General features: G+C 36.5%; 1 protein-coding gene across 2 annotated transcripts in view; it reads left to right on the top strand.

Moving 5' to 3' along the window:
- Nucleotides 1–19,352, top strand: part of LOC122139478 (tripartite motif-containing protein 29-like) — an 81,837-nt gene extending 62,485 nt beyond the window's left edge. Inside the window, exons 1-7 of one of the 2 annotated variants that reach the window (XM_042737519.1) lie at nucleotides 10,917–11,070; nucleotides 11,602–12,248; nucleotides 13,170–13,265; nucleotides 13,486–13,719; nucleotides 13,813–13,969; nucleotides 16,028–16,069; nucleotides 16,224–19,352. In XM_042737519.1, coding sequence (XP_042593453.1) covers nucleotides 11,685–12,248; nucleotides 13,170–13,265; nucleotides 13,486–13,719; nucleotides 13,813–13,969; nucleotides 16,028–16,069; nucleotides 16,224–16,324 — 1,194 coding nt within the window. In that variant the 5' untranslated portion in view covers nucleotides 10,917–11,070; nucleotides 11,602–11,684 and the 3' untranslated portion in view covers nucleotides 16,325–19,352. Of the gene's footprint in view, nucleotides 1–10,916; nucleotides 11,071–11,601; nucleotides 12,249–13,169; nucleotides 13,266–13,485; nucleotides 13,720–13,812; nucleotides 13,970–16,027; nucleotides 16,070–16,223 lie in introns of those variants that run through there. The other variant, XM_042737517.1, reaches the window with a different exon arrangement.
- The last annotated feature ends 8,388 nt before the right edge of the window (nucleotides 19,353–27,740 follow it).

Here is a 27,740-nt window from a genome sequence, read left to right as displayed (position 1 = left end):
GGAAAAAGGTTTTTCAGTTTATTGCAGCGACCATTTTTGGGTCCCCAAAGAACCTTTCAGTGATGAGTTAAGAACATGAGTTCTAATAAGAATTCCCCAAAGAACCTTTCAGTGATGAGTTCTAATAAGAATTTTTTTTTTTTCTTAATGGAAAAACAGCTAATTAACCTTTTTTTTTTCAGAATATAAATGTTCTTCATGGAACATCTTCATTGTTGCCAATAAAGAACCTTTATTTTATTTTGGTGTTAATGTTTCTCACACTAAGAAAAAGTGGTTCTTTTAAGAACTGTTCACTGAAAAGTTCTTTAGGGAAACAAAACTAGTTCTTCTGTGGCATCACTGTGAAAACCCCCTTTTGCAGCCATTATTTTTAAGAGCATCTTTGCAATATCATGACAAAGTTACTTCACTAGCTTTAAACAATCATGACATTAATGTGGTTTATTATTTGCACAGACAAGGTTAGTAAAACCAGTCAAAATCATTTCCAGCATGTCACAAAGGAGCTTAACTTTTACTGTTGACTGTGGACTTAACTATTAACTAACCCAGAATTCCAGCAGAGATGAGTGTGTTATTGTAGCTGGGTTCCCGCTGTGTGGATGTGTCAGGATGGCTGTGATGTATGAGGGTTATCAACTGGCCAGCATCTCTGTTCTGGACGGTGATAAAGAAGCTTTTAGCTTGGTGTGGGTGAAGTCTAAATGGATCAGTCTTAGTGGAGGATGTCACTTACAGCCCAAACATTGGCACAGCTTCAACTGAGAGCTCATAGAAATGCACGCTTTTGAAAATAGTGATTTTTGGTTTCTTTAATCCTCTCCTAAATCAAACCGCAGTGTAATTATGACCACTGAAATGTCTTTTATCTTTCATCCATATGACCCTGTTAAACCCATAATACATCACTAAAGTAAAGGGGAATGTTGAGGCAACTTGGGATCTTCCAACAGGCAAATACAGTACATCTGATTATATTTTTTTTTCCTTAAATGTGGTCATGAATGTGTTTGACCACTGTGTGGCGCTGGAGAGCAGCTGTTTGAAATCTGACCTTTCATAACTATACAAATGTAATATTTGATCCGCCTAGAAACTGAAATAACAAATAACAATAACACTTTATAATATGATCCCATTTGTTAACATTATTTGATGCATTATCTATGAACTAAAAATAAGCAATACATTTGTATAACTTATTATTTTTGTTAATATTGGTAAATACAATTTTTAATTAGATCACAGTGCATTAACTAATGTTAACACAATCTTATATATATCTTATAATACATTTTATTTTAAAAATGCATTAGTAGATGTTTAAAATTTCAACTAAGATTAATGCTGTATAAGTATTGTTTTGAATATATTTAAAAATGTTACTTATTCCTGTGATTAAAGCTGAATTTTCAGTATCATTACTGCAGTCTTCATAATATGCTGATTTGATGATCAAGAAACATTTCTTATCAATGTTGAAAACAGTTCATATATTTGTGCAAACCACGTTTTTATTTTTCACTCTCAGAAATAAAGGTACAAAAGCTGTCACTGGGGCAGTATCTTTTCTAAAAGTACACTTTTGTACCTATTAGGTTCTAATATGTACACTTTAAGTACTAATATGTACCTTTAAGGTACTAAAATGTTTAGCTGAGGTACAAATATGTACCTTTTGAATTTAATGAACAAAGAACACCAGCATCAATTATAAAAAATATTTTAACATATATTTGTGCAAACCACGTTTTTATTTTTATTTATTTATTATATTATATTTTTTAATGAACAAAGTCCAGGCGCATTTATTAGAAATATTTTTGTAACATTATAAATGTTTTTAAAATTAATAAAAGTATTAATTTATTTTTATTTTCCTTTTTTTTCTAAATTAAACAGACTTTATTATATTCTTACAGCCAGGTTACCAATTATCATGCAATCTGTGATTAATTTACCTCAAAAATACTATAACGATCTTTTTTAATGTTTAAAATAGTTTAACATTCCAAGCTTTTCAGGCTTTTCATGTGGAGCAATAATTTCTCATGCTCACAGAAGAAACCAAATCCCACCCACATGTTGAAAGGATGTCAACTAACTAAGTTTAATAAAGTCACACTCGATATGGTACCATATTCCTAACCACATTTTTAAAAAAATTGGCGGCCTTGATCTTGTGTTGAGATGTGATCTCGACCCTTGTAAAATTCCTCTGAAGGTATCTAATTTTCATAAACAAGTACTGTCTATTTTGGAAAATGATGTTTACCCATAACTTTTCCCCTCACAACTCCACTCTTTGGAACAATAGGGTTGTAATTATTAATAGAAAAAATCTCTGTTTAAAAGTGATTGGTATAGCCAAGGTATTTTTTTTATTCATGATTTGTTAGATGATAATGGCTTTTTCTTATCTTATATTGATTTCATTAGTAAATACAAAGTTAAAATTACATTAAAAGGTTATAATAAGGTATGCAATGCTATACCTACTGGATTGTTAAGAATAATTCAAAGTAGTTTTTCTGATCTTTTATCTAGACCAGTAGTTTCTCTTCCCTCTTTGAAAATATGTAATGTTGACCTCTTAGACTATAAGTGTAATAAACAAACTTATTTATAAAGAACATAAAAGTATCATCACTGGTGATTATAAATGTTATTTTCTGGGAGATGTTGAAACCTCAGTAAGGGACAAAGCTTTTACCCGTTATATGGCTTACCCAGTTGCTCCAAAGGTCAAGGAGACTCATTATAAAATTATGTTTAGGATATATCCAGTTAGTGACTTTATACAAAAACGATTTCATTTCGATGTGGATCCTTGTGGTTTCTGCTCTTCATTTCCTGAAACACTTGACCACCTTTTCTTTTACGGTGAGGTTTCTTCTAAATTTTGGTTTGATATACATAGCTGGTTGTCAGTAAAAATGGAGACAGTTTCTCCTATAAACCCAGCAAGATGTGCTCTTTTTTAAATGTGATTTAAATTCATCCTTCTATGATGTTGTGAATTTTGTTTTGTTGATGGGTAAATATCATATACATAGTTGTAAATGGAAAAAATGTAAACCTTCCTTCAATATATTCTTATGTGAGTTTGTTAAAATGTTTCAGAGCTTAAAATGCCTCAAAAAACTTAATCGAAAATCGGAAAAGTTATGCTTCTCTTTGTCAAAATATATATTATTTAAAAAAAAAATTTAAATAACTTCATCGACTACAATTTTGGTTTCATCCTTGCTCCTTGTTATTGTGTTTTTTTTTTTTTTTTATTTAAAAAAAAAATTTTCTCTTTAATGTAAACTCTGTGCTTGTCTATATGAAAGTGTCTTACATTGTTGGTTCCCTGTCTTGTTATGTAAATTAAGCAATAAAAAAAAAAAAAAAAAAAAAAAAAAACTGGTTTAGATTTTCACATGTTGAAAGGATGTCAACTAACTAACGTTTTTTTAGACTGATCATTTGTCCCTTAAGACAGCTAGAGAATGTTAAATACTATTTAAATGTTTTTCAGATCTGATCCAGTTAGTGCTTGTTTGAGCTGTTGTCACGAGAGCTGTCAGAAAAAGGCCAAACTAAATTCAGCACCACACACAGACACGCATAAAAACGGAAGCCGTAAAAGCACTGTGATATTTGACTGCTCCAAAATACACTAAATTAATCTGCCTGAACTTGTGATTTATTCCCTATGAAAAACTTCAAAGGGTCTGAAATTTGACCTGCGGGTGTCTTGAAGACCACAGCCTCTACATGAAATATGTGGAGCGTGAATAAGGAGCATGATGGCTGAAGGGGATTTTATTAGTCTGGGCATGAAACTAATGTGCCCTTGATGACAAACCCTGGACAGAGAAGATGATAAACACATTCATTGTCCCTTACGAAGACCTTCTACTGACTTCTGGTGCTCTTAATTGAAGCTAATAAGTTGTGTTGGCTGAGGTTTGTGTAAATTCTTGCAGGAAGGTATCCTTTTATTTAAAGAAATAGTTCACCCAAAAATGAATGTTTAGGCCATCCAAGATGTAGATGAGTTTGTTTCTTCATAGGAACAGATTTGGAGAAATTAAGCATTGCACCACTTGCTTACCAATGGATCCTCTGCAGTGAATGGGTGCCATCAAAATGAGAGTCCAAACAGCTGATAAAAACATCACAATAATCCACACCACTCCAGTCCATCAGTTAACATCTTGTGAAGCCAAAAAGCTGCATGTTTGTAAGAATCAAATCTATCATTTATGCCGTTTTACTTTAAAACTGTAGCTTCTGGCCAAAATACCAGTTCATAATTGTTCCTTCAGTGATAAAGTCCATCCCCTGTTGTCGTCTCATATCAAAATCCACTGACAAATTTGTTCAGAACTGTTTTGGACTGTTTTCCCTTGTGAACGGTGCTTGATCTGTGCAGATTTCTCTCCTGATTTAGACGGGATGGGACTTTTTCACTGGAGAAAACATCATTATGGATTGAAGACTGGATTGAGCAAGAAACAACAGTTTTGAAGTTAAAAATATCTCAATGATGTATTTGTTTATTACAATCAGTTTTCATAAGACATTAACTGATGGACTGGAGTGATGTGAATTACTTGTGGATTCTTGTATTGTTTTTATCAGCTGTTTGGATTCTTGTTCTGACGGCACCCATTCACTACAAAGGATCCATTGGCGACCAAGCGATGCAATGCTTTTCTGATGAAGAAACAAACTCATCTATATCTTGGATGGCCTGAAGATGAGTACATTTCCAGCAAATGCTCAACTATTCCTTTAACTAAGCATTTAGTTCAAAAGACCAAAAAACACAGAAACCTGTAAGCAACCACCCAGAATGCATACTATAGACTTAGCCCATATAGACACATCTTTAGATTTCATTTAAGGTGTTATTTGGCACATTTATGAGCTTTTTTATACTAATGAGGACCATCTTGACAAGTGGGTTTTAAGAGGTTTTACTGTATTTTGGAGAATGTTTTCAGAAATTTGGCTCTCATAAGTAGACCATATAGTGAAATGCACACAGCCCACCCTGGCACTTATATTGCTGGCTGGGAATTTATATTGCCTTCTGAATAAAATAGCAAGTAGACGTTGTGTTTGAGAAGGGCCTCATACCTCATTTACATTGAGGTTGTTTTTATGAGTGTTTAGTAAAAGCTGGTCCCATTCGCTGCTCCTGGAGCTCCATCTGCATCTGAAACAACACTGAGTCACTATGAATCACATTTTTAATAGTTCTTTTTCTAAATTAAGTGGTTAAGGTTACTTAAACCAGCTGTGCATACTACTTTCTTGTTAGGTGTGTTAAGATGATATGCCTGTGGAAACATTGTGGGATAAAATACTGTAGTCTGTTTGTGTCTTTCCCCTGCGTTTGCATGTTTCAGTCCGCTCTAGAAAATGAACACAAGGTACCTTTATATTCATAAATGGGTCATTCCTGTTATGCAGTACCTTTTGAACTTTAAGTTAATATGCTATGAAGTATTGCTATAAAAACATTTCCAGTCTTTCAGAAATCTGCTTCGGTCAGGTGCTTTAACTTGATTTATTATAATTTTATTATTTGCAAAATGACAGGAACATGCATGTTCTAAGGAGGTGAAGTTAATGAGGTTAATAACAAGCTAAACCTCCTGATCCCTGGTTGTTTCTTCTGAAAAAAAGAAGAAAAAACAAAACAAAAACAAAACGATGTCTCTTCCTTGAGTATGATGTCACTAAGACACTGACTTTTGTTAGTTAAATGGATTTGACAGGATGGAAAGTATATTGAAGACACAGGAAAAAAAAAATATTACAAATTGAAAAAATGTTCCCAAGAAAACATGTTTTTGAAACATTTTAAAAGGAAAAAAAACACATGGAATATTTCGTAAAAATTTGCCAGTTTTTCATATTAGAAGTGACCCAAATGACAACATTAACTATAAAGGATAACTAACTGATATAATTTCATATTTAAAAGTGTGATGCAGTTTGTTAAAACAAAAATTTGGGATCAGTAGACTTTATTTAAAAGAAATCAAAACGTTTAATCAGAAAGGACCCATTATATGGAACAAAAGGGAAAATAAAGACGTTTTAATTAAATCATGTTCTTTTGAACCTTCTGTTTAACAAAAAAAAAAGAAAAAAAAAGAAATCACAATTTCCACAAAAATATTAAACAGCACAACTGCTTTTTCAATTGTCATAATGATAATGAATGTTTCTTGAGCAGCAAATCAGCATATCATAATGATTCTAAAGGATCATGCGACACCGAAGACTGGAGTAATGATGCTGAAAATTCAGCTTTGCATTACAAGAATAAATTATTTACATTTTACAATTATGCATTTAGCAGATACTTTTATCCAAAGCGACTTACAGTGCATTCTGGTATAATTCAGTATAATTTTTTTTTTTAACCAGTATGGTATAATTTTTGGTATAATTCAGTATAATTATTGGTATAATGTTTACCAAATTATATTTTGATATAATATTATACATATAAATATAATAAAATATAAAATTTAAAATTGTAATAATATTTCACAATTTTACTTGTTTAACTGTATTTTTTTTTTATCAAATAAAAGGTGGTCAGCATAAGAGACCGATGATGAAGTTTCACACACAAAACTTGGCTAAAAGGTGCATTAGAGATCTTGCACTTTATCTTTGAGACATTTGTGCTCATACAGCATGTAATTACATACACTGAATGCTTCCTTATGTTTTGAGCATATCTATGAGGGAAAGGGGCATCAGAGTTGGGTTTATTTTGTGATGTTGCTCGGTGTTGTGAATCAGTGTGCGTAAATGTGCGTTCATGCTGTCAGGGGTTAGCCGTTCAGCCTCACACTGATTCACAGATAAAGCACACAAACAGGAGGTGTCGTGATAGATCTGCATGCTGATAGTGTGAACGCGGCGCCACGTCTTTCCTGCATGGCTCTGTTTTGATATGGATGAAGCAGATCTGGATGCCGTAGAATCAGTCAAGCAGCTCATTCGTCCTGCTGCTCCTGGAGAATCATATATGTGCCTTGTTGTCAGGTTTAACTCACAGAAATCTGCACTTATTTAATCAATAGCTGAGAAAGTAGTTGATTCACAGTTTAAAGCTGCATGGATGCTACTGTGTACTGAATGTTCTGATCTCTCATGTGAACTCCACTCTTTATGAGATCAAAATCTGGCAACCCAGAGGTGTGGGGACTTGAGTCAGGCACTAAATGTGTCATTTACTGGTGATTTGTATTCATACAAGAGCTCATGTGTGGTGCATAAGGCCTGTGTAATGTTAAAGAGGTGCACAGGAAATGAAAGAGTCGAACTGCTAAACCTGGCCTGTGCTGCCATCTAGTGGACGATATGTGATGCCACTTTGCCTATTCACTCAGAGGACTGGGTTCTTCAGTCTAATGCTCTGTAAAGGGAATGCATGCGGTATTAACAATATAACAAAACATTTACTACACAATAAGCTTAGTTTCTGCAGGTAGATCCAGGTTTATTGATCACATTACTCATTGTTTCCACATTGTTAAGGTATTAACAGAAGCTTCTGAGTCATATGTCTGTGTTGTGTTTAGATCTGTGGGACCCCTTTCCAATGTTTACTTTAAAGAAAAGTTATATAATAAATGTTCATTGTGAGACTCAATGACTTTGCATCATTATCTGTGAAGAATATGTGAAGAAAAGAGCATATTTTACTCTATTTCCCCCTTATTCACTGTGTACAGGTAGTGGATCTAAAGGTACAAAGGTGGATATTTGCGTCTGTAGGTGAAAACAAATCAACTTAGAAGGTATTTTCCCCACAAAAATGAAACTAATATTATCTCATTCAGGTACGGATATCAGGAAGCTCACAACAATCAATCTTTATGGCACAAAGAATCTCTCCTCAGGAAAATTGCTTGTACAGACATACAGTAAGTCACACTTTGCCTTTGGGTCCAGTGCCCAGTGCCAAATACCATGCATGTTCTTTACAGATAACGAGAAAAGACCAATGAGTTGAAATTTAAACAAAATAAAAAAATAAATAATGTTGTCATCAAAAACATTGAAAATGGATCCCAGAAAGAATTTCCTTAGCAGCTTTGTGACATTTACCCTCTAACTGGAACAACAGCGAAGGATTAAATTACCTTAAACCAGCCATCAGTGAATGGAACCAACAGCTCATCAACATAATTTATTAACCTTTCTGTGCTCAAATGTCCATTCTAACACTGATTTAAAAAGTTTGTTACCCAAGAATCACACTGAATTCAAATATGATGTATGAAATCGTTGCTTCTGTTGTACTACTGCAGTCATGGCCAAAAGTTTTGGCAGTGACATAAATTGTGTGTTTTGCAAAGTTTGCTGCTTCAGTATTTGTAGATTATTTTCCCACATGTTTCTATGGTATACTGAAAAGCAATGATAAGCATATCATAAGTTTTAAAGGCTTTATTGGGCAAATAAATTTATATATTTACAGTGTTGACCCTTGTTCTTCATAACCTCTGCAATTCGCTCTGGCATGCTGGATATTAGCTTCCGGGCCAAATCCTGACTGATGGAGAAAATTGATCACAATTTGTGGTCTCAGCTTTGATCACAAGTAGTGGGCTTCTGTTTTGTCCACTCACCTTTAGAGGACTGACCACAGGTTCTCTGGGATGAGATCCGGGGAGCTGCCTGACCAAGGATCCAAAATTTCAATAAATAAACACACAATTACGATAGTAAATGGCTGGTATGTGATTTTCTTGAGATTTGGGGCATGTGTTTAACAATATTGAAAAATGTACATCTGAAATGCTAACTTGTGCAGCGATGTAAAAGGCTATAAATAGTTTATATTTTTACAACAGTAAACTACCAAATTCCACCTGTGATTGCAAAAGGAAGTTATTACAAACACTCGATCAGGGTTTAAAGTGAGTTTTGAGTAAAAGTGTACTAATAATTTCTTAAATTGTATGATGTAGCTTGATGCTAACGTTAGCTCTAATGCAGCTACATGTCAGGTGCAGTTCTTCTTCATAATGCATTTTGACATAATAATTCACGTAAGGTCATAAGAAAATGTTTTGTTGTATTTTCATAGTAAGGCTTTTAATAATAGAGGGATAAAAGTATACCAGGAATGAGGCAAGGTGGCTTGGTAAACCTTGAAATACCAGGACAATGGCTTATAATAGAGGAATAAAAACAAAAGAATAAGGATAAAAGAATAATGCGGATAATGTCTCATACCTGGCCGATGTGTGAAAGGCTTGTTTCGTGAGAACAATAGAATCATGAATGGGGGAGTATTCAGAGCCAAAAATATAGAGAAAGCACACAGGAGTGTTTACATGAGAGTTTACAGGAGATGACAAGAATCAATTTTAGTAGCCTTCTTTAAAAACACACATGACATGGCATTAGAAAATATTTCATAAAATTCACAGTTTTACAGATTAGATTTAGAAATTTCAAATGAAGCATTGGTAGACTTGTGGCTTTAGCTGTATTGTGTTTCTAAAGTCATATCCTACATCAACAATTTTTAAAATACATTTAAAAAAATATGTTTTTAATATTTTTATTTTTGAGCTTATATATCTTTATTATAATAACAGTCTGAGTAATTCTGATTCTTGAACAGTAAACTTTGAAGTGTCAGCTTTGTGAACATATGTGGATTATGTATCTAGTCAGAAAGAATCATAAGCAGAAACCTTTTTATTTTGGGTATATCATTTCTGTCTCCATGCCGAAAATGGGGGGTGACTGCGAAAACCTTGACATGGGGTTACTGTTCAGCAAATGTTTGCGCGGGAACGCGAACACGTTAGATCAGACGCTGCTGAAGCCGAATGAATATTTCATGTCTTAAGACTAGAAAACAAGCTAGATTTTGTCACGAGCATCTAAATGCTAATATAGAAAGGAAACATTAATGCTGCATTAATTAACATTAATGTGTTACTACTAAGAATGGTTTCCTTATGAGATGTGTTAGCGCTTGTTATGTGAAACATATTCTGATATCTGATAAATGAAGGTCTTATCTTTATTTTTATTACTGTTTACTGTAATTACCTAATAATGTTGGAGATCTACAGTTTGTTCCTTATGCAAATGCATATGATTGCAGTTGGCTAGGGTCACTGAATCTGACAAGAAAAAAAATTAATAGCTATCAAAATATTACCACTCTTTATTTCATAATAACTGACTAAAAATGTTTAATAAACTGACTCATGTGGTGTGTGAGCTCCTCTTTTTTCTATTTTACATAATTAAAGCATATTGATCAGATATTGATATATTTATTGATAGAAGCTCTGTTTTTGATCAAGTAGCGCGGTAGCTTCAACAAAAGCTACAATTTTCAAAGCATTCTGAAGCTCAAGCTCAAATCAAAAACATAACTGCTAAGGCTCACTGCCACTAAACACTGTAACTCCATTGGCTGTTCAAACTGTCAGTCAAACATCATTATTCTTTTGTGAATGAAGTGCTATGTGCAGTTTCTTTAGGGCAGGGGTGCACAATCCTGCTCCTGGCGATCGACTGTCCTGCAAAGTTTAGCTCCAACCCTAATCAAACACACCTGAATCAACTAACTAAGGTCTTCAAAATTAAAGGCAGGTGTGTTTGATTAGAGTTGGAGCTGAACTTTGCAGGACAGTCGATCGCCAGGAGTGCCACACTACATTTTTCTTGCTTCTTGTTCAGGCCATCACTGAGAAAATCTTACGATAAAAGACTATTGCAACTTTCATATCATTAGATTTGACAAATTACAATTTCAATTTTACAAATGTTTTCAAACTGAAACACATTGGCCCTTTTTTAGTACTGTCGCTTTAAGAGCAGCCCACTCTTGTTTTTTCCTGTTCAGTTTGAGGTTTTCCTTTGCACACATTGCATGCAGGCACAAAAATCTGTTCCATTTCTGTTGCTCATTATTTTATTATATTCAATAACACAGTTGACAGTGGAGTGACTGATACCTGATGGTGAATTGACGGTCAAAACCACAACCTGTGGAATGCCAGCCAAGTTGTGAGTCTGTCTAACTATACTATAGCTAACTTGGTGAATAAAACTACTAAATTAAAAAAATGCAAAACACAGTACTGGGCCCAGAGGTCAAAAAGAAAAAAAAAAAAAAAAAAAAAAAAAGAAAGAAAAGTGTGTGTGTGTATTCTTGACAAATAAAATTAAAGGTATTTTTCCAGACTCTACATCAGCAGGTACCAGTTGTTACGGCTGTATAGTTGTCATTGGTTGTGTAGTAGGTCTACACAAAAGACTTCTATGGGCCTACCACTACTGGGAGAATCTGACAAACACAGCAGACAATGCTGTGATCTCAACTGGTTTGTCAAGCTCTTGTATGAGAGTTTTGAGAATTGTGCAGCAAGGTGTATTTACAGTAGGGCAAATGTATTTCTGAATTTTAAATTGTTATGTCCACTGCTTTTCAGGATGGTGCAGCAGATATATAGTTCTATACATTTTCTAAAACTTTCAGAAGCAGGGAATACTGTTCACTATTTTTACTTTCGCTTTTATGTTGTCATGTTTGCATAGGAGCCACTCCCATTCCGATTTCAAAAGTTTCAAAGCCTCTGTTATTATACAGCGAATCTTCCACTGGATTTGAAAGCATCACAATGGCAGAACTTGTCTTTGATACTCAAAATACTTTAAATTGCCCACGCTGTCAGAATCTGCTTAAGAACCCAGTGACTACAACTTGTGGGCACAGTTTCTGCATGGACTGTATAAAGCGGTGCTGGGATCAGGATGCTTCTTTGAGACGAGCTTACAGCTGCCCTACATGCAGGGCTACCTTCAACAAAAGACCAGCTCTCAGCAGAAGCACTGTCCTGGCTGAAATTGTAGAGAGAATAAACCAGGCAGTTCCAGCTGGGCCTGGAGATGTGAAATGTGATGTATGTAAAGGAAGAAAACTCAAAGCTATCAAGTCTTGTCTGGTGTGTTTGGCTTCTTACTGTCAAATTCACATTCGGCCTCATTATGAGTCTGAAGCTTTCAAAAAGCACAAGCTGGTAAATGCTTCTCCAAATCTACAGCAGCAGATCTGCCCTCAACATCATAAAGCACTGGAGATTTTCTGTTATAATGACTGGAAGTGTATTTGTGTGGCTTGTATGGGGGATCAGCACAGTGGACATACAACAGTCTCAGCAGCAGCTGAAATGGCTATAAAACAGGTAAGATGATGTTATATGATATCCAAGAGATTATATTATATAACAAATATAGGCCAAAATATTAACACAACATTTGACTAAAAAACAACAACAACAACAAAAAACTTATTCATTAAATTCATTATATAGTGCTGTGATATTTCCATGAAATAATACAATACCAGACCACATTTTTCTTCTCTATGAGAACGAGTAGCTCAAAAAGTTTATCAGAAAGAAATGTGTAAGTAAAATATATTTAACTTAAATTAAGTTAAATTACTTGGCACAAGCTGATTGGTTCATGTTGCATGTGCAGCCAAAGAGCTTGCTGCTTCTCATTTAAATGACTCATTAGCAATCACTAGAACAGTTCTCAGCGCACTTTCTGAGTTCCTCTGAAACCCTCCACCTTCTGCAGCTCCACCTGTATAAATCTGCTTTGGTTATATATGCTATTTGTGCGGCAGCAGTTGTCATGACAGAACTCTCGTTAATTTGCAGCTGTATGTCAGCTAACTCTCATTAGAGTATTAGTACACTGTTAGGTCATGGTTTGATGTTGACATGCAAAGTAAATTATCTGACCATCAAAATAAAGTTTTAAACCACACACACACACACACACATTTTTATACTGTGTGTATATACATATATATATATATATATATATCACACACACACACACACACACACACATACACACACATATATACAGTATATATACACATATATATATAAAATATTTAAGACCACTGTTAACAACAGATTGCAAGCGGGATAATTAGATCATCTGTTAGGAAAAAGGGCTTCCTGTACAAATAAATCCTCTTAGAGAAAACTGATTTCATTCAGTAGGTTTTTTTTTTTTTTTTATTTTTATTATTGTTTCATAAGTCACTAAAAGAAAATTATTCTAATTTAATGTAAATTCATCCACAGGAGGAACTGAAAATACAAAACAGGGATTTCACTCAGCAAATCACTGACATAGGCAAGAATGTCCAGGCATTTACGAAGGCTGTAGATTCTCATAAGGTAAATGTGACTGACAACTTTTAAAGAGGTTTTGAGTGGGGCAAAAGGAAAAGCCAAATAGCAGAAAATACTAACAGATCAAATAGTGATATACATTTTTTTTGCTGTTTATTGTATTTATTAACATATATTTATGTGTGTCTGTTGAAACGTCTAATATATATATATATGTGTGTGTGTGTGTGTGTGTGTGTGTGTGTGTGTTTCTGTGTCCTAACAGCACTCTGCACAGGCAGCAGTGGAGCACAGTGACAGGATCTTCACTGAGCTTATCAGCTCTATTCAGAAGAGACGAACCGAGGTGAGACAACTGATCAGAGCTCAGGAAAAGAGGGAGACAGGAAAGATTAATGAACACATACAGAAGCTGGAGCAGGAGATCAGTAATCTGGAAAAGGAGAATGATACACTGAAGCTGATTTTACATACAGAGGATCACATTCATTTCTTCCAGGTATAAAATGTATAATCTAGAGAAAGGTCTTTTTTTAACGAAATACTGACAGTGTTGTTGATTCTATTCTTATTGGTTTTCTTTAAATTTCAGAATTACTCTTTTCTATCTGGATTGTATTTGTGCACAACTTCGCCCAGAGATGTTAATGATCTCCTGACATTTGAGAACGTAGACAAATCTGTCTCAGAGCTGAAAAACCAACTGGATAAAGTCTGTGAAGAGCACATGGACAAAATATCAAAGAAAGGTGAAGTAACACTGTCAAGAACCATTCAGACTTTTAAAAGATTGTAGTAGAGATGCAACAGTATGATATTTCATGTCACAATTATCACTAAGTTCTATATAATAAAAAACCAACAAAGAACAAATAGCATTATAGCCTTTGTTTGCATAAACATATAGGTTGGGTGACTTACAGTGGATGCTATTATTTAATCCAAAAAGTGACACACACACACACACACACACACACGTCCACATCCACTGGAGGTGAGCGTAGTGAGAACCCAAGTGCAGCTATTATTTAATCCAAAAAGTGACCAAACAATAATCAAAGACTTGACTTGAAATAGACTTTGCATGCCATAAACAGACTTGTCATAAACAAAAACAAGAATTCACCAACAGAGGTACAGGGATAATACTCGACAAGAGACAATGGCAACACGAGGGCAATAAATACTAAACAATAAGGGTCACATGACATAAACCAACCAATGAGCAAACATAACTGAGAACTACATAACAGGACAATAATGATAAGAACAAGACACATGACTAGGACAACCAATCAGAACATGACACAATGATCAAACAAAACCAATTCGACTTCATGCAGTGCTGTGCAGACCTTTTCAGAAACGTTTTCATGAGCAACAGAAACACTTTTTATATACTGCTTAATATAGCGCCATCTGTACAAGAATAAAATTCAACATAAACATATACTATTTAAATACAAATAAAGTGGAGGTATATTTATAAAAATAAAAAATAAAAAATTATTGATTGTGACTCAATATAACTTTGCTACGGTAAAAAAGCTTTTACTGATATAAAAACAGATTTGTGAGCAGTATTGGAATTGAAGATGTTAGAAACACACATCATTGTTGTCATGTTTTGAATTTGGCTAATCATGAAACAGCTGTCATCATCAGCGCTCCTGCAGTCGCTCTAATTTGCAGTGACGTGGTGTCGGCGCCGGTTCAAGCCAGACAGTTTCTAACCAGCATGCACTGCTTCAAGTCAGCCACCGATCGGTCTGCGCAGTGCTGCATGAAGTCAAACGCACCTAATAGCAGGATCACATGAGGCCAAAGGAAACCACATGACTAGACAGGAACCATTACTAAAATAAAATAAACCACATGAAAACAAAGAACATGAAAAAAAAAAAAAAAAAAAAAAAACACATTACATACCAAGCCAAATACATGCTACAAAGAATAATTCTGGACGTGACTCTCCAAAATCTCTGATTTAATCGGTCAGGTTTTCTCTGTATTAAAGCTGTTTTGAACTTACTGTTCGAACGGATTCATTTACTGGATCCTTGGACTGAAAATTTGCAGGAGTTTACTGGTTTAAAAAAAAAAATCTGCTCGCAAAAACCTGCTTCTTTTCATTTTTAACGGGATACTCTACCCCAAAATGAAAATTTTGTCATGAATCACTTACCCCCATGTCATTCCAAACCCGTAAAAGCTTCATTCGTCTTCGGAACACAATTTAAGATATTTTGGATGAAAACCAGGTGGCTTGTGACTGTCCCATAGACTGCAAAGATACACTGTCAAGGTCCAGAAAAGTATGAAAGACATCGTTAGAATAGTCCATCTGCCATCAGTGGTTCAACCGTAACGTTATGAAGTGACGAGAATACTTTTTGTATGGAAAGAAAACAAAGTAATGACATTATTCAACAATTCGTCTCCTCTGTGTATTTCCACATCACCATAGCGCCATTTTGCAGAATATTAGCTGAACGCAGATAGCATATGCTCTTCTATGTCAGCCATGCTACACGGATGCGCTGTTTTCTTTCAAATCAAAGCGTAAATACACGTAAAAAAGTATCCTTGTGGCGCGGCTGACACAAAAGAGTGTACGCTGCCTGCGTTTAGCTCATATTCATATTCATACACAGAGGAGACGAACTGATAAATTCAGTTTCACTCGAAATTGTGTCAACACATATAACACTGCGTGTTTCAAAGGACTTAAGTGGACTTTTTTTATTATTATTATTATTTATGTATTTAGGCCATAAAATAATTCAGTGTAATTTCTTTTTTAATAGTTGCTGATGTCCAACTTTTCAAACCCCCTTGGTTTCAAGACAGTGAGTATTATTATTATTATTATTATTATTATTATTATTATTATTATTATTATTATTATTATTATTATACCATGCAGATACCACATTTTAGTCCATTTATTCTTCACTCTGTTTTTTTACTTCTATTACTCATCTAATATTTCTGTGGTTCCAGATGATTTGTCATCTTCAACTTCAGAATCGGATTCAGAATCAGTAATAGTTTCATTGCGAGGATCGTTAAAAAGGAGAAGGCTGATAAAGAATCCAGAGTGATTTTCTGAGCCCTTTTCGTCACTCTGCTGTCAGATATATACAGTTCTTGAAGGGTGGGCAGGGCAGCACCAATTTCTTTCAGCAGTCCAATCTATCCTCTGCACTGTTAAAAAAAAAAAAATGCTGGGTTAAAAACAACCCAATTTGGGTCATTTTTGCAACCCAGGGCTGGGTTAAATGTTTGACCCAGCATGTTGGGTTGCTTTTTTATCATTTATTCACACGTTCACACTTACATATTATAAACAGAGTTAAAGTTATGTGTATTTGGCATGTTGTCCGAGGCAAGGGGTTCCGAGCTCTGAATTTTGGCCTGAACCCAGAGTACCCCCCTTACAGGTTAGGATAGGAATAGTTGTAAATGCAGAGATAGGGTGGTGGAGGAATGTTGGAAAACTGGCAAGAAACAGAGGTAGGTCTGCTGTGTATACACCGCTTATTTTGTTAATTGTGTTGATTACTGATTGTGGTCCTCTTGTGTTAATTAGGTTAATTATCTGAATGTGCTCCTCCCGAACTTCGTTAAAGGGGTCATAGGATGCTAATTTCACTTTTACATGTAGTTTAAACATAAATGTGTGTTGGCAGTGTGTGTACATATCTACCCTATAATGATAAAAATCCACCCAGTGGTTTTTCTTTAATCCCTAAAAATAATATACCCTTTTTCAAACCAGGCCATTCTCAGCTTTATGTCTGTGTGACGTCACACGGACGAAGGCCACTCCCATGACAGTTGATTGACAGTACTGTCTTACCTTAGACCCGCCCTGAATGAGCTGTAACAGTTTCACTGTTTCACCACCCGAGCAGATGTAGACAAGAATGGCTCCATAGTGATTGAGGTGTTCTGTTGTTGGGTGTAATAATGAACATAGCAGTCGTCATTTATTCCCGATGTCTGAGCAGCTGAAGAAATGTGTTTGTGAAGGGAATGTGCCCTCTATCTACTTAAATGTGTTTATGTTTGCGCAAATCATTCGTGATCCAGCTTCACTTACAGCAGAAGTGAGTATAAGTTTTTTTTTTAATGAATCTTTGCGATTGCTGTTCCTAATTACGTGCTACTTAGCAAGTTTCACGGCTAAAGTAAACAGTGTCTCAGAGCATGGTTCATCACCCCACAGAAGAGAGGGGCGGGGTCAGCAGAGCTCATTAACATCTAAAGCAACATGCAAAAGACAGGTTGATTTCTGCAGAGCTGATTTTGACAAGGTAAATACAGTGTTGTTTTGCACTACCATTGAGAACCAAAGTAGGTTATAGACTTTTCATTAGAATCCCTAAAGAATCGTATCAACTTGTGGAAAATGGGCATCTGATGACGCCTTTAATAAAACATCATAATTTACTACACTGCTAGGCTAAAATGAAACCAAATTAAGCTGGGCATTAAACCTACAAATCTTGTTCATTTTAAAATCACTTCTACTCAAACAGAATGACTATGAAAATGTAAACATTTATTGAGAACTAAAACAAGAGAGAACAGTCAGAAGTAACATGAATGTGAGAAGAAATGCAGAAAAGTATGGCAAATTATAAGCTACAGAGTTTTTCATAAACTATTTTGGAATGACAGTACACGATTACACGACACTGATATTTGAACATTCAACATTAGCATATGTGTGAAAGAATGTGAGCTTGTGTAGGATTGAGTAAGTGTGAACTCCTCCTCCATTGGAACATTTTGTTTTTACAGATTATACACTTACAGTTTGTTTCATAGTCCATGAACACATACAGAACATGAATCTTGCTCATTTTCATGATCTCCTTTGGATGACTGATGTTTTTATTCAGAAGCCCCATCAGCACAGCAAAGGCATGTGACATCATGTGACATTATCCATGCAGGACTGCTTCCTCCATTAAAACCACTGTTGCATCAGTTTGGCGGTGAAGCCATTCTCCTCTTTGACTAGCATTCATCCCAGCCGCCACCTGTTCTTCATCAGTGGCCTGAAAAGAGAAAAATGAAATTCACAAAGCTCAACAAGTCTGAAATTTTACATGCAAAACATTACTTGTAACAAGTATTACTTCAACAGCATAAAAATTATTAGTCTTTATTACATAATGCCGTTTCCTTTGGGAAACTACATTCAGCCAGGTTAATCACGAAAAAGAAATAAGATGTACATATGTTGATAACCCACTATTAGCATCTCAAAAATGTAAATATTGTAAAATCTTCCATAAATAGGCTACAACATAACAAACTCACTATGGTAAAAGTATCTCTTCCGTTCAGTAAAAGAGGCCGTTAAGACTATATTTCTGAGGCGAAAACCATGTCCACGTATTTTTCAATGTAAGCTCTTTTTGCACTTTTTCTTCCATCTGAAGACGCTGAGAAAATGGCGGATTCTTAAACTGGTGTCATCTGTTGTTGATGTGACGTATGTACTTGGTCCGTGTAATGCTTCACAATTACATTATCAGACCATTTGGTCCAAATGCAAAAATAAAAAAATAAATCACACAATAATTTTTTTTCAGTTACTTCGTAAATGAATAATTGCCATTTTCTCTCCTTTTTTCAATTTTACTTTTGCTATGTAAATTGTTACTTCAGAAATGATCATTTGAATAAATAAAATCCAAACGATTTTCTATTTTCCCATTTTTTTTATCTTACAATTACTGTGGCCTGTACCATTAGCATGGGGGTAATGTTACTATTTACATGGCTACTATTACAGACAAGCAAAATATGAAAGTTAAGTGTCAGAATATGAATGAAATGCGCAAAGTTTCACGTGAAGCAATTTCCTCCCATAGAAAACTATCTGCCATACACACATAACCACCAGAGATTAAGGCTTTACATAAAGCTTATTCATAAATATCAGCCTCGGAAATCCATCGACATATTTCCGGTTAAAGACATTTATAATCAAATGTAGCTTTTACCAAGAGAGATGTAGATGGATTTCTATAAGCAGTCTCAACCCAGCATTTGGGTTGAAAAATAACCCAGCATTTTTTTTTTAAAGTGTGTAGTCTTCTAATTCAGACAATGAATGTGTCATAAATGTTGTTTATTTTGCTCAAATAGCGTTGTATAACCAAAGTTCCTTTAAGACAAGTCATGTCACTCGACGGCCATCTTTGAAACACCTCTCGGGACATCCAAGTGCAACTCCTATCTCTTTGAATGGGGAAACATCAAATTCTACAAAACTGTTCACTAGGCTTGCGATTAAATTCCATATTTGAAATCACCAAAGAAATCTGATAACAACAGTGTCATGTTGTTTATTTTGCTCAAATAGTGTTATAAAAAGCTTATTATTTAGGCTAGATCGTGCAGTGCGCATACACAGCCCTGAGCGCACGTCTCAGAATGCAGACTGTTTCTATAGCAACCGGGAAGCTTCTTAAGGCAGCTGCAGTGACGCGCTGACTTTACCGATTAGCGATTGGCTCCTTCATTCAGAAGGCGGAGCTTCCTGCGATTGAGCCGCCATATTGAGCCTTGCATTTTTCTCCATTCAAAACTATACGAGTGACATGTCTTGGGTATTCTATAGTCTTTGGTATAACATAACATCTTTTGTTACCACTTGATATGTAAGAAGTCTTTGTTTTCTATTTTTGAAGTTAATCTCAGTTTTTCTTTTATTTGGTTGTGGTCTCTTTAAGATTCTTTAGGTTCATTAAGTTGTCATGCTATGTGACCATTAATCAGGAAGTAAGCAAGCATGGCTTAGAGCAGTGGTTCTCAACTCCAGTCCTGGGGCCTGTTTCATAAAACAAGTTTACCAAATAAGCCAGGCATATTTCAGTTAGTCTGACTTATTTTGAACCATATCAACTGAAAATACGTCAGACTAACTGAAGTAAAACTGGCTTATTTGATAAACTTGAATTATGAAACAGGCCCCAGGGGTAGCACTGCTCTGGACATTTTGTTTGTCTCTCTTTTCTGACGCACTTGGTTGAGTTAATGGATTTTCCTACTAATGAGCCGATTATCTGAATCTGGTGCATTAAATAAGAAAGCCATACAAAATGTGCAGAGCAGTGGTATCCAAAGACAGAAATTAAGAACCACTGGCCTGAGCAGCATGTTTTATGTATCTGAGTAATACTGTGATTTTTGCATACATCTTGCGCTTGTTTTGTAATATTGGTTATTACACAATATTCACAACATTTTTACGTTTACATAACAATATTTTCACACACATAACAAACGATCTTCTGGTTATGAACTTGATTGTTAGAAGTATATTATTTTATAGCTACCTTACTATTATTAATGAGCATATTGTTGTGTTAATGGTTGTACTGTTCTTAGACTATTAAATGTTCATATAAGTGCAGTACAGAAAGAATAATAATTGGGATATTGAATACATGGTAAATATACATACATTGCATTTAGAAATGTCTCTTTAATTCATGAAACTTGTAACAGTAAAAGGAAAAAAAAGGCATTTAATTCATTTTGGTTGAGTGTGAGTGTATCTGTACATGTTAAAGGGCATGCTTGTTGATTATGTCTTTGTATGTTGCAGCTTTTACTTTCCCAATAAACCTATGGAACAAGTAGCTAACTGTCTTCAGAGACTTGATGTTAGGAAAAAGTTTATCTGGCTGTCAAGTTATATACAAAACATATAGCCTACCGAGGGCAGCACAGTGAAACCACAACTCCTAGGCAAGAGAACGCAATGCAAGCTTGCAGATAACAATTAAAGCATTGTCACACACAGCCAGTGGATAACTATCAGATTATCAGTGTGTGGAGAAATACACCACCAGACTGCGCCATGGCAACAGAAACATCTTCATCAACGTCATGCTCTCGTGCTTCATGTTCTTCAGCACAATCAACACCATAAATTGGCTCAGCAGCTGCTAAGGTGAAAGCAGAAGCAGGAAAAGCACATCTTGCCTTCACCGAAGAGGAAGTTAATTTAAAGCTACAAAAAGGCAAGGTGGAGGCATCTATTGAAATGTTCAAGCATAGGAAAGAGGCAGCTGCAGTAGAAGCAGAGGCGTTTGAAGCTGCTATTAATGAGAATACAGAGAAACAGTTGCAAGTTTAAATTCTGCTCCCCTTAGAAACCACACAGCACACTGAACAAAATATTACTGACCAAACCAAAGGATGAGAGACAGAACTCCAGCCGTGTGATGTCCCTCCAAAAACAGAATCAAGCTCAAGTTACAGCATTTCAGCTTCACATCTCAAATCAGAAGCCAAACCTTTCCGTTCATGCCAAACCAGTGCTCGTTTGAGTTTAAGCCTCACTGCAGATTTATGACAAACCTCAGAATTACCAAGCCTGGTAGATTAGATTAGATTAGATTAGATTCAACTTTATTGTCACTGCACATGTAAGGTACAAGGCAACAAAATGCAGTTAGCATCTAACCAGAAGTGCAATAAGCAGTAAGTACAGAATATACAAGGTCTACAATATGTACAATAACTATACAGATAAGTATTATGGACAAAATTTACAGATTTTAAATACTATCAGCATGATATACAGATAGGTGTACTATGAACATTCTATACAGATGAAATATGTGAAGTGTATGTACACTATAGGCAGAACTATGAACATATGAACAATTTACACTATTGCAATGGAAGTAAAGTGCATAGAAAATATTTCAGTGTGCAAATGGGTTAATCAGTGTTCCTGGATGAACAGACAGTAGTGCAAGTAATAGCAAGTTTACTGTTTTTGCTTGTTGTAAATAAATAAATAAATAAATCAGTCAGATGTAGTGATGAAGTGGGGGAGGAGTCTGTGTGTATGGTGTGGGGGGTGTCAGAGGGCAGAGTTCAGTAAGGAGACAGCTGTAGGGAAAAAGCTGTTCCTGGATCTGCTGGTCCTTGTCCGGAGGCTCCTGAAGCGCCTCCCGGAGGGAAGGAGGTTAAACAGTCCATGGTCAGGGTGAGAGGAGTCCTTAAGAATGCTGCAAGCTCGACGTAGACAGCGTTTGCTCTGGATGTCCTCAATAGCATGAAGTGGTGTCCCTGTGATGCGTTGGGCAGTTTTCACCACCCTTTGCAGTGCTTTGCGGTCAGCCACCGAGCAGTTCCCATACCAGACTGTGATGCAGCTGGTCAGGATGCTCTCGATCGCACACACGGTAAAAGACAGCTGGTTCTTCTTCAGTGTTCTGAGGAAGAAGAGGCGTTGGTGAGCCTTCTTGACCAGGCTGGAGGTGTTTGTGGTCCAGGACAGGTCCCTCCGAGATGGTGGTTCCCAGGAACTTGAAGCTGGAGACACGTTCAACAACCATCCCGTTAATGTGGATGGGGTCATGCGTGCTTCCTTTCTTCTTCCTGAAGTCCACAATGAGCTCCTTTGTCTTACTGGTGTTAAGGAGCAGGTTATTGTCAGCGCACCATGTGGCCAGGTGCTGTACCTCTTCCCTGTAGGCAGTCTCATCGTTGTCACTGATGAGGCCAATCACTGTGGTGTCATCTGCAAACTTAATGATGGAGTTGGATCCATGCACAGGCTTGCAGTCATGGGTGTAGAGGGAGTAGAGGAATGGGCTCAGCACACAGCCCTGTGGTACGCCGGTGTTAAGTGTGATGGTGGAGGAGCAGGTGTGGCCTGACCTAACATTCTGAGGTCTGCTGGTCAGAAAGTCCATAATCCAGTTGCAGAGGGAGGTGTTAATGTCCAGGTCTCCAAGTTTTGTGGTCAGCTTGAAGGGAATGACGGTGTTAAATGCTGAACTTGAAGTCAACAAACAACATCCGTACATATGTGTTGTTATTGTCCAGGTGTGTGAGTGCAGAGTGCAGCACTGTGCATACTGCATCCTCTGTGCTCCTGTTTCTGCGGTAGGCAAATTGATGTGGGTCCAGTGTGGGTGGGAGGCAGTCTTTGAGGTGTGCTAGGACCAATCGCTCAAAGCACTTCATAATGATGGGTGTGAGTGCTACAGGGCGGTAGTCATTTAAGCACATCGGGGAGGAGTGTTTCGGGACTGGCACAATGGATGTGGACTTAAAAACATGTTGGCACAGTTGCTTGGGTGAGGGACAGGTTGAAAATGTCTGTGAAGACCCCCTGTAAGCTGCTCTGCACATGCTCTAAGCACACGTCCAGGAATGCCGTCCGGGCCGGCAGCCTTGTGTGCGTTGATCCGGCTTCAATGCAGTGTGGACATCTGTGGAGGTGAGTTTGAGAGGTTGGTGGTCTGCTGAGTGTGTGGTTTTTTGGCGGCCGTCTCCTTGCTGTCACTGTTGAAGCGAGCATAAAAGTCATTTAGCTCGTTAAGGAAGGAGACGTCTGTGACCGTTGGAGTGGAGTTGCTTGGCTTGTAGTCACTGATGACCTGGATGCCCTGCGACATGCGTCGGGGGGGGCAGAGTTGGAAAAGTGTTCCTCTACCTTCAGCTTGTAGCAGTACTTGGCCTTTTTGATGCCCCTTTTCAGGGTTAGCCCTGGATTTACTGTAGGCCTGCGCGTCATCTGACCTGAAGGCAGTGTTGCGGGCTTTCAGCAGAATTCGCACCTCCTTGTTCATCCATGGCTTCTGATTAGGGTATGTTGTGATCTGTTTTTCAGATGTAACACTGTCAATGGTGGTGTTGATGTAAGTCAGTACAGAGGAGGTATAGTGTGTGAGAGCCACAGGCAGCCTGAGAAGCAAACATACTCCAGTCCGTGTGTTGAAACCTGTCCTGAAGTAAAGAGTCTGCTCCAGCTGGCCACACTTTGATGGTTCTCACTGATGGCTTCACACGGTTGATGAGGGGTGAATACTTGGGGGTGAGAAACAAAGAAAGGTGATCAGACTGTCCGAGGTGGGGGAGGGGGGTCGCAGTGTAAGCTCCATCAATGTTTGTGTAAACATGATCCAAAGTTTTGTCTCCTCTGGTGTGGCAGGAAACATGCTGATGGAATTTGGGGAGCACTGTCTTTAATTTGCAGTGATTAAAATCACCCGCAACAATAAAAGCAGCCTCTGGGTGAGTAGTCTGTAACATACCTTTCAGACTGCAACTACTGATTTAAGATTTATGACAAACCTCAGAATTACCAAGCCTGGAAAAATTCCTTTCAGACTGCAACTACTGATTTAAACCTGACCCCTAGTGAAGAGATGAGTGACGTGACATACAGCCAAGTATGGTGACCCATACTCAGAATTCGTGCTCTGCATTTAACCCATCCAAAGTGCACACACACAGCAGTGAACACACACACACCGTGAACACACGGAGCAGTGGGCAGCCATTTATGCTGCGGCGCCCGGGGAGCAGTTGGGGGTTTGGTGCCTTGCTCAAGGGCACCTTAGTCATGGTATTGTGGGTGGGAGAGAGCACTGTACATGCACTCCCCCCACCTACAATTCCTGCCGGCCAGAGACTCGAACTCACAACCCTTGGATTGTGAGTCCAACTCTCTAACCATTAGACTTGATCAACCAAACAAAATGGATCTCCTGACAAGGAGTCAGCAGAGCATATCGAACAGATAAGGGCAGTACATATCAGTCATCCACAAGCATGACAGACTTGATCAACGGAAGTATTAGAAGATGCTTTGTTCAAATGAACTGACGCCTTTCCTAAAATAGCCAACCAATAATATTTTAAACAGACAAAATGTGGCTTCTTATTATATGCCCCATAAAATCCACAAGAATTTAGTAACCCTCCTGGTAGACCAGTGATTAGTGGGAATGGTAGTTTAACTGAACCTGTTTCCAAATATATTGACTATTTTATCAGACCATTCTTGCCATCATTACCAGCATATATTCAAGACACTACTGATGTATTGAAAAAGATTCAAGAGTTAAATAACATTGGTGATTCCACTTGTATGTTAACCATGGACGTTGAGACTTTTTACAAACAATGACCGTGAGAATGGATTGTTGGCCTTGGAATACCTTATGAAAAGCAGGCCTGAAACAGAGTTAGCACCTTCTGATTGTTTTTTTTTTTAACCTAACACAATGGACTCTTAACAACAATACATTTGTCTTTCAAGATTAAATTTTTAAACAAGTAAAAGTATGTGCTATGGGGCCATGTTATAGCCCTTCCTATGCTGGTTTATTTTTAGGAAAATGGGAAAAAGATAATGCACTGAACTCTGGATCAAATCCTTACTTACATAATATTATTTGGTGGGGACGTTACATTGATGATGTCATTCTATTTTCTTTTTTTTTTTTCAGGTTCAGAGGAAGATTTCATTTAATTTCAACAATATCTTATTAATACCAATCCCAATGTGAAATTATCTTTAGAATATAATAAGGAAAATATTAACTGTTTGGACTTAAGATAAAGAGGGATTTTTACATACATCAATCTTTAGAAAGCCCACAGACAGAAATACCATCCTCCATGCTAAAAGTTTTCATCCTCCAAAGTTTATAAATAATATACTTTTGGGGCAGTTTCAAAGATTACGTAGGATTTTTGATAAAGAGCAGGATTTTGAAGATAAAAATAAGAGTCTATAGAAAAATGATTTTTAAATAAAGGGGAAAGTTTGAAACCATCTAAAAAGCTAAGATACATGCAAAAATATTGCAAGGGACAGTTTTTTACAAAGAAAAATAAGAGTAGAAAATTTGAATAAGAGTGGTAACATTTTGATAGCTATATGAGTTTTTTCTTGTCAGATTCAGTGACCCTAGCCAACTGCAATCATATGCATTTGTAAGGAACAAACTGTAGATCTCCAACGTTATTGGGTAATTACAGTAAACAATAATAAGAATAAAGATAAGACCTACATTTATCAGATAATCAGAATATGTTTTACATATGCGCTTAAACATCTCATAAGGAAACCATTCTTAGTAGTATCATAGGCTGCGTCTTACTCACCCCCGAGGCAACCTAGGTGTATATGACTTTCTTCACAAAAACACATCGATTCTCTACAGAAGGCCTTTGTTCACCCCCTGGAGCTGTGTGAGACACTTTTTTTATGGAAGGGCAGTTTTTATTTAACTTCTTTTGGACTGAAGGAATGCAACACCCGCTGACTGCAATGATGGAGCTTGAAAGATCAAAGACAATTTTTAATATAACTCCGACTGGATTCGTCTGAAAGAAAAATAATCATATACACCTAGGATGCCTCGGGGGTGAGTAAAACACAGCCTCATTTTCATTTTTGGGTGAACTAACCCTTTAATGATTCATTTCTTTTCTGTACAAGCATTTAGATGCTTGTGACAATATTTAGCTTGTTTTCTAGTCTTAAGACATGAAACATCTTTTACAGCCCCGCTCATCTCCTGATCATTCGGCTTCAGCAGCGTCTGATCTAACATGTGTGCGCTCCCACGTGAACATTTGCTGAACAGCGACCCCTGGTCATAGTTTTCACTAGGTCACAGATTTCGACAAAACACAGGCAATACTGTGCAATGTACTGTACATGCATAAAAAGTGTGATCTCAAATTTTGTCAGGCTCTTGTGTGTTTTGAGAATTGTGATTTTTTTTCTTTTTTTGAAACTTCAGAAACTTCTCATAAAAAATTATTTTATTATTTTAATTTTAATGTTGTCATGTTTACATAAGAGCCACATCCATTCGCTTTTCTAAATATTCAAAACTCCTGTTTCTCTACAGTAAATCTTCAACTGGATTTGAAAGCACCAAAATGTCAGAATTGTCTTTGATACTCAAAATCCTTTAAATTGCCCAATCTGTCTGAATAAAGGAATACTCCACACCAAAAAGAAAATGTAGTCATTAATCACTTACCCCCATGTTGTTCCAAACCCATAAAAGCTTTGTTCGTCTTCGGAACACAATTTTAGATATTTTGGACGAAAATCGGTGGTTCAAGTGCAATGTTAGGAAGTGACAAAAAAAACAATTACCCATCAATAAATCAAAATCAAAGTAACCTCAAAAAAAATGTACAAAAAAAACATTACAATTACCCATCTTTAAATGACTCAGTGCGCGCGGCAGGGAACTGAATGAATCATTCAAACTGATTCGCGAAAGCAATTCACTGGTTTTGCCCAATGGTTTGATCAAGCTTTTGAACAAGAGAACTGACTCAAAAGAAACTGAATCATTTGCGAATTGGGCCCCCTATCGCTCATTGCCCAGAGAAATTTTGAAATTATATGCAACTTTTAAAATGATACCAATCAATCAATCAATCAATAAATCAAATCAATATGCCATAAAAACTTTTGAAATTATATGCAACTTTTAAAATGATACAAAAAAAAATATTAACTTAACACAACAAATCACAGTTAAAACCTCACTGACAAAATTGACAACATATGAAGAACATTTTCACTGATCACAGTTTACACCTCTTTGACACATTTATATTAAATATATGGTGTTTGTGTTGCAACATGTAGACTTGGGTAGTGTCCCTTTAAGAGCAGCCTATTCTTTTTTTTTTTTCAGGTTGAGCACT

This window comes from Cyprinus carpio, chromosome B13 (genome assembly GCF_018340385.1).
Source record: "Cyprinus carpio isolate SPL01 chromosome B13, ASM1834038v1, whole genome shotgun sequence".
In the NCBI taxonomy this organism is placed as follows: Eukaryota; Metazoa; Chordata; class Actinopteri; order Cypriniformes; family Cyprinidae; genus Cyprinus; species Cyprinus carpio.
This window is presented reverse-complemented; position numbering and strand designations above follow the sequence as displayed.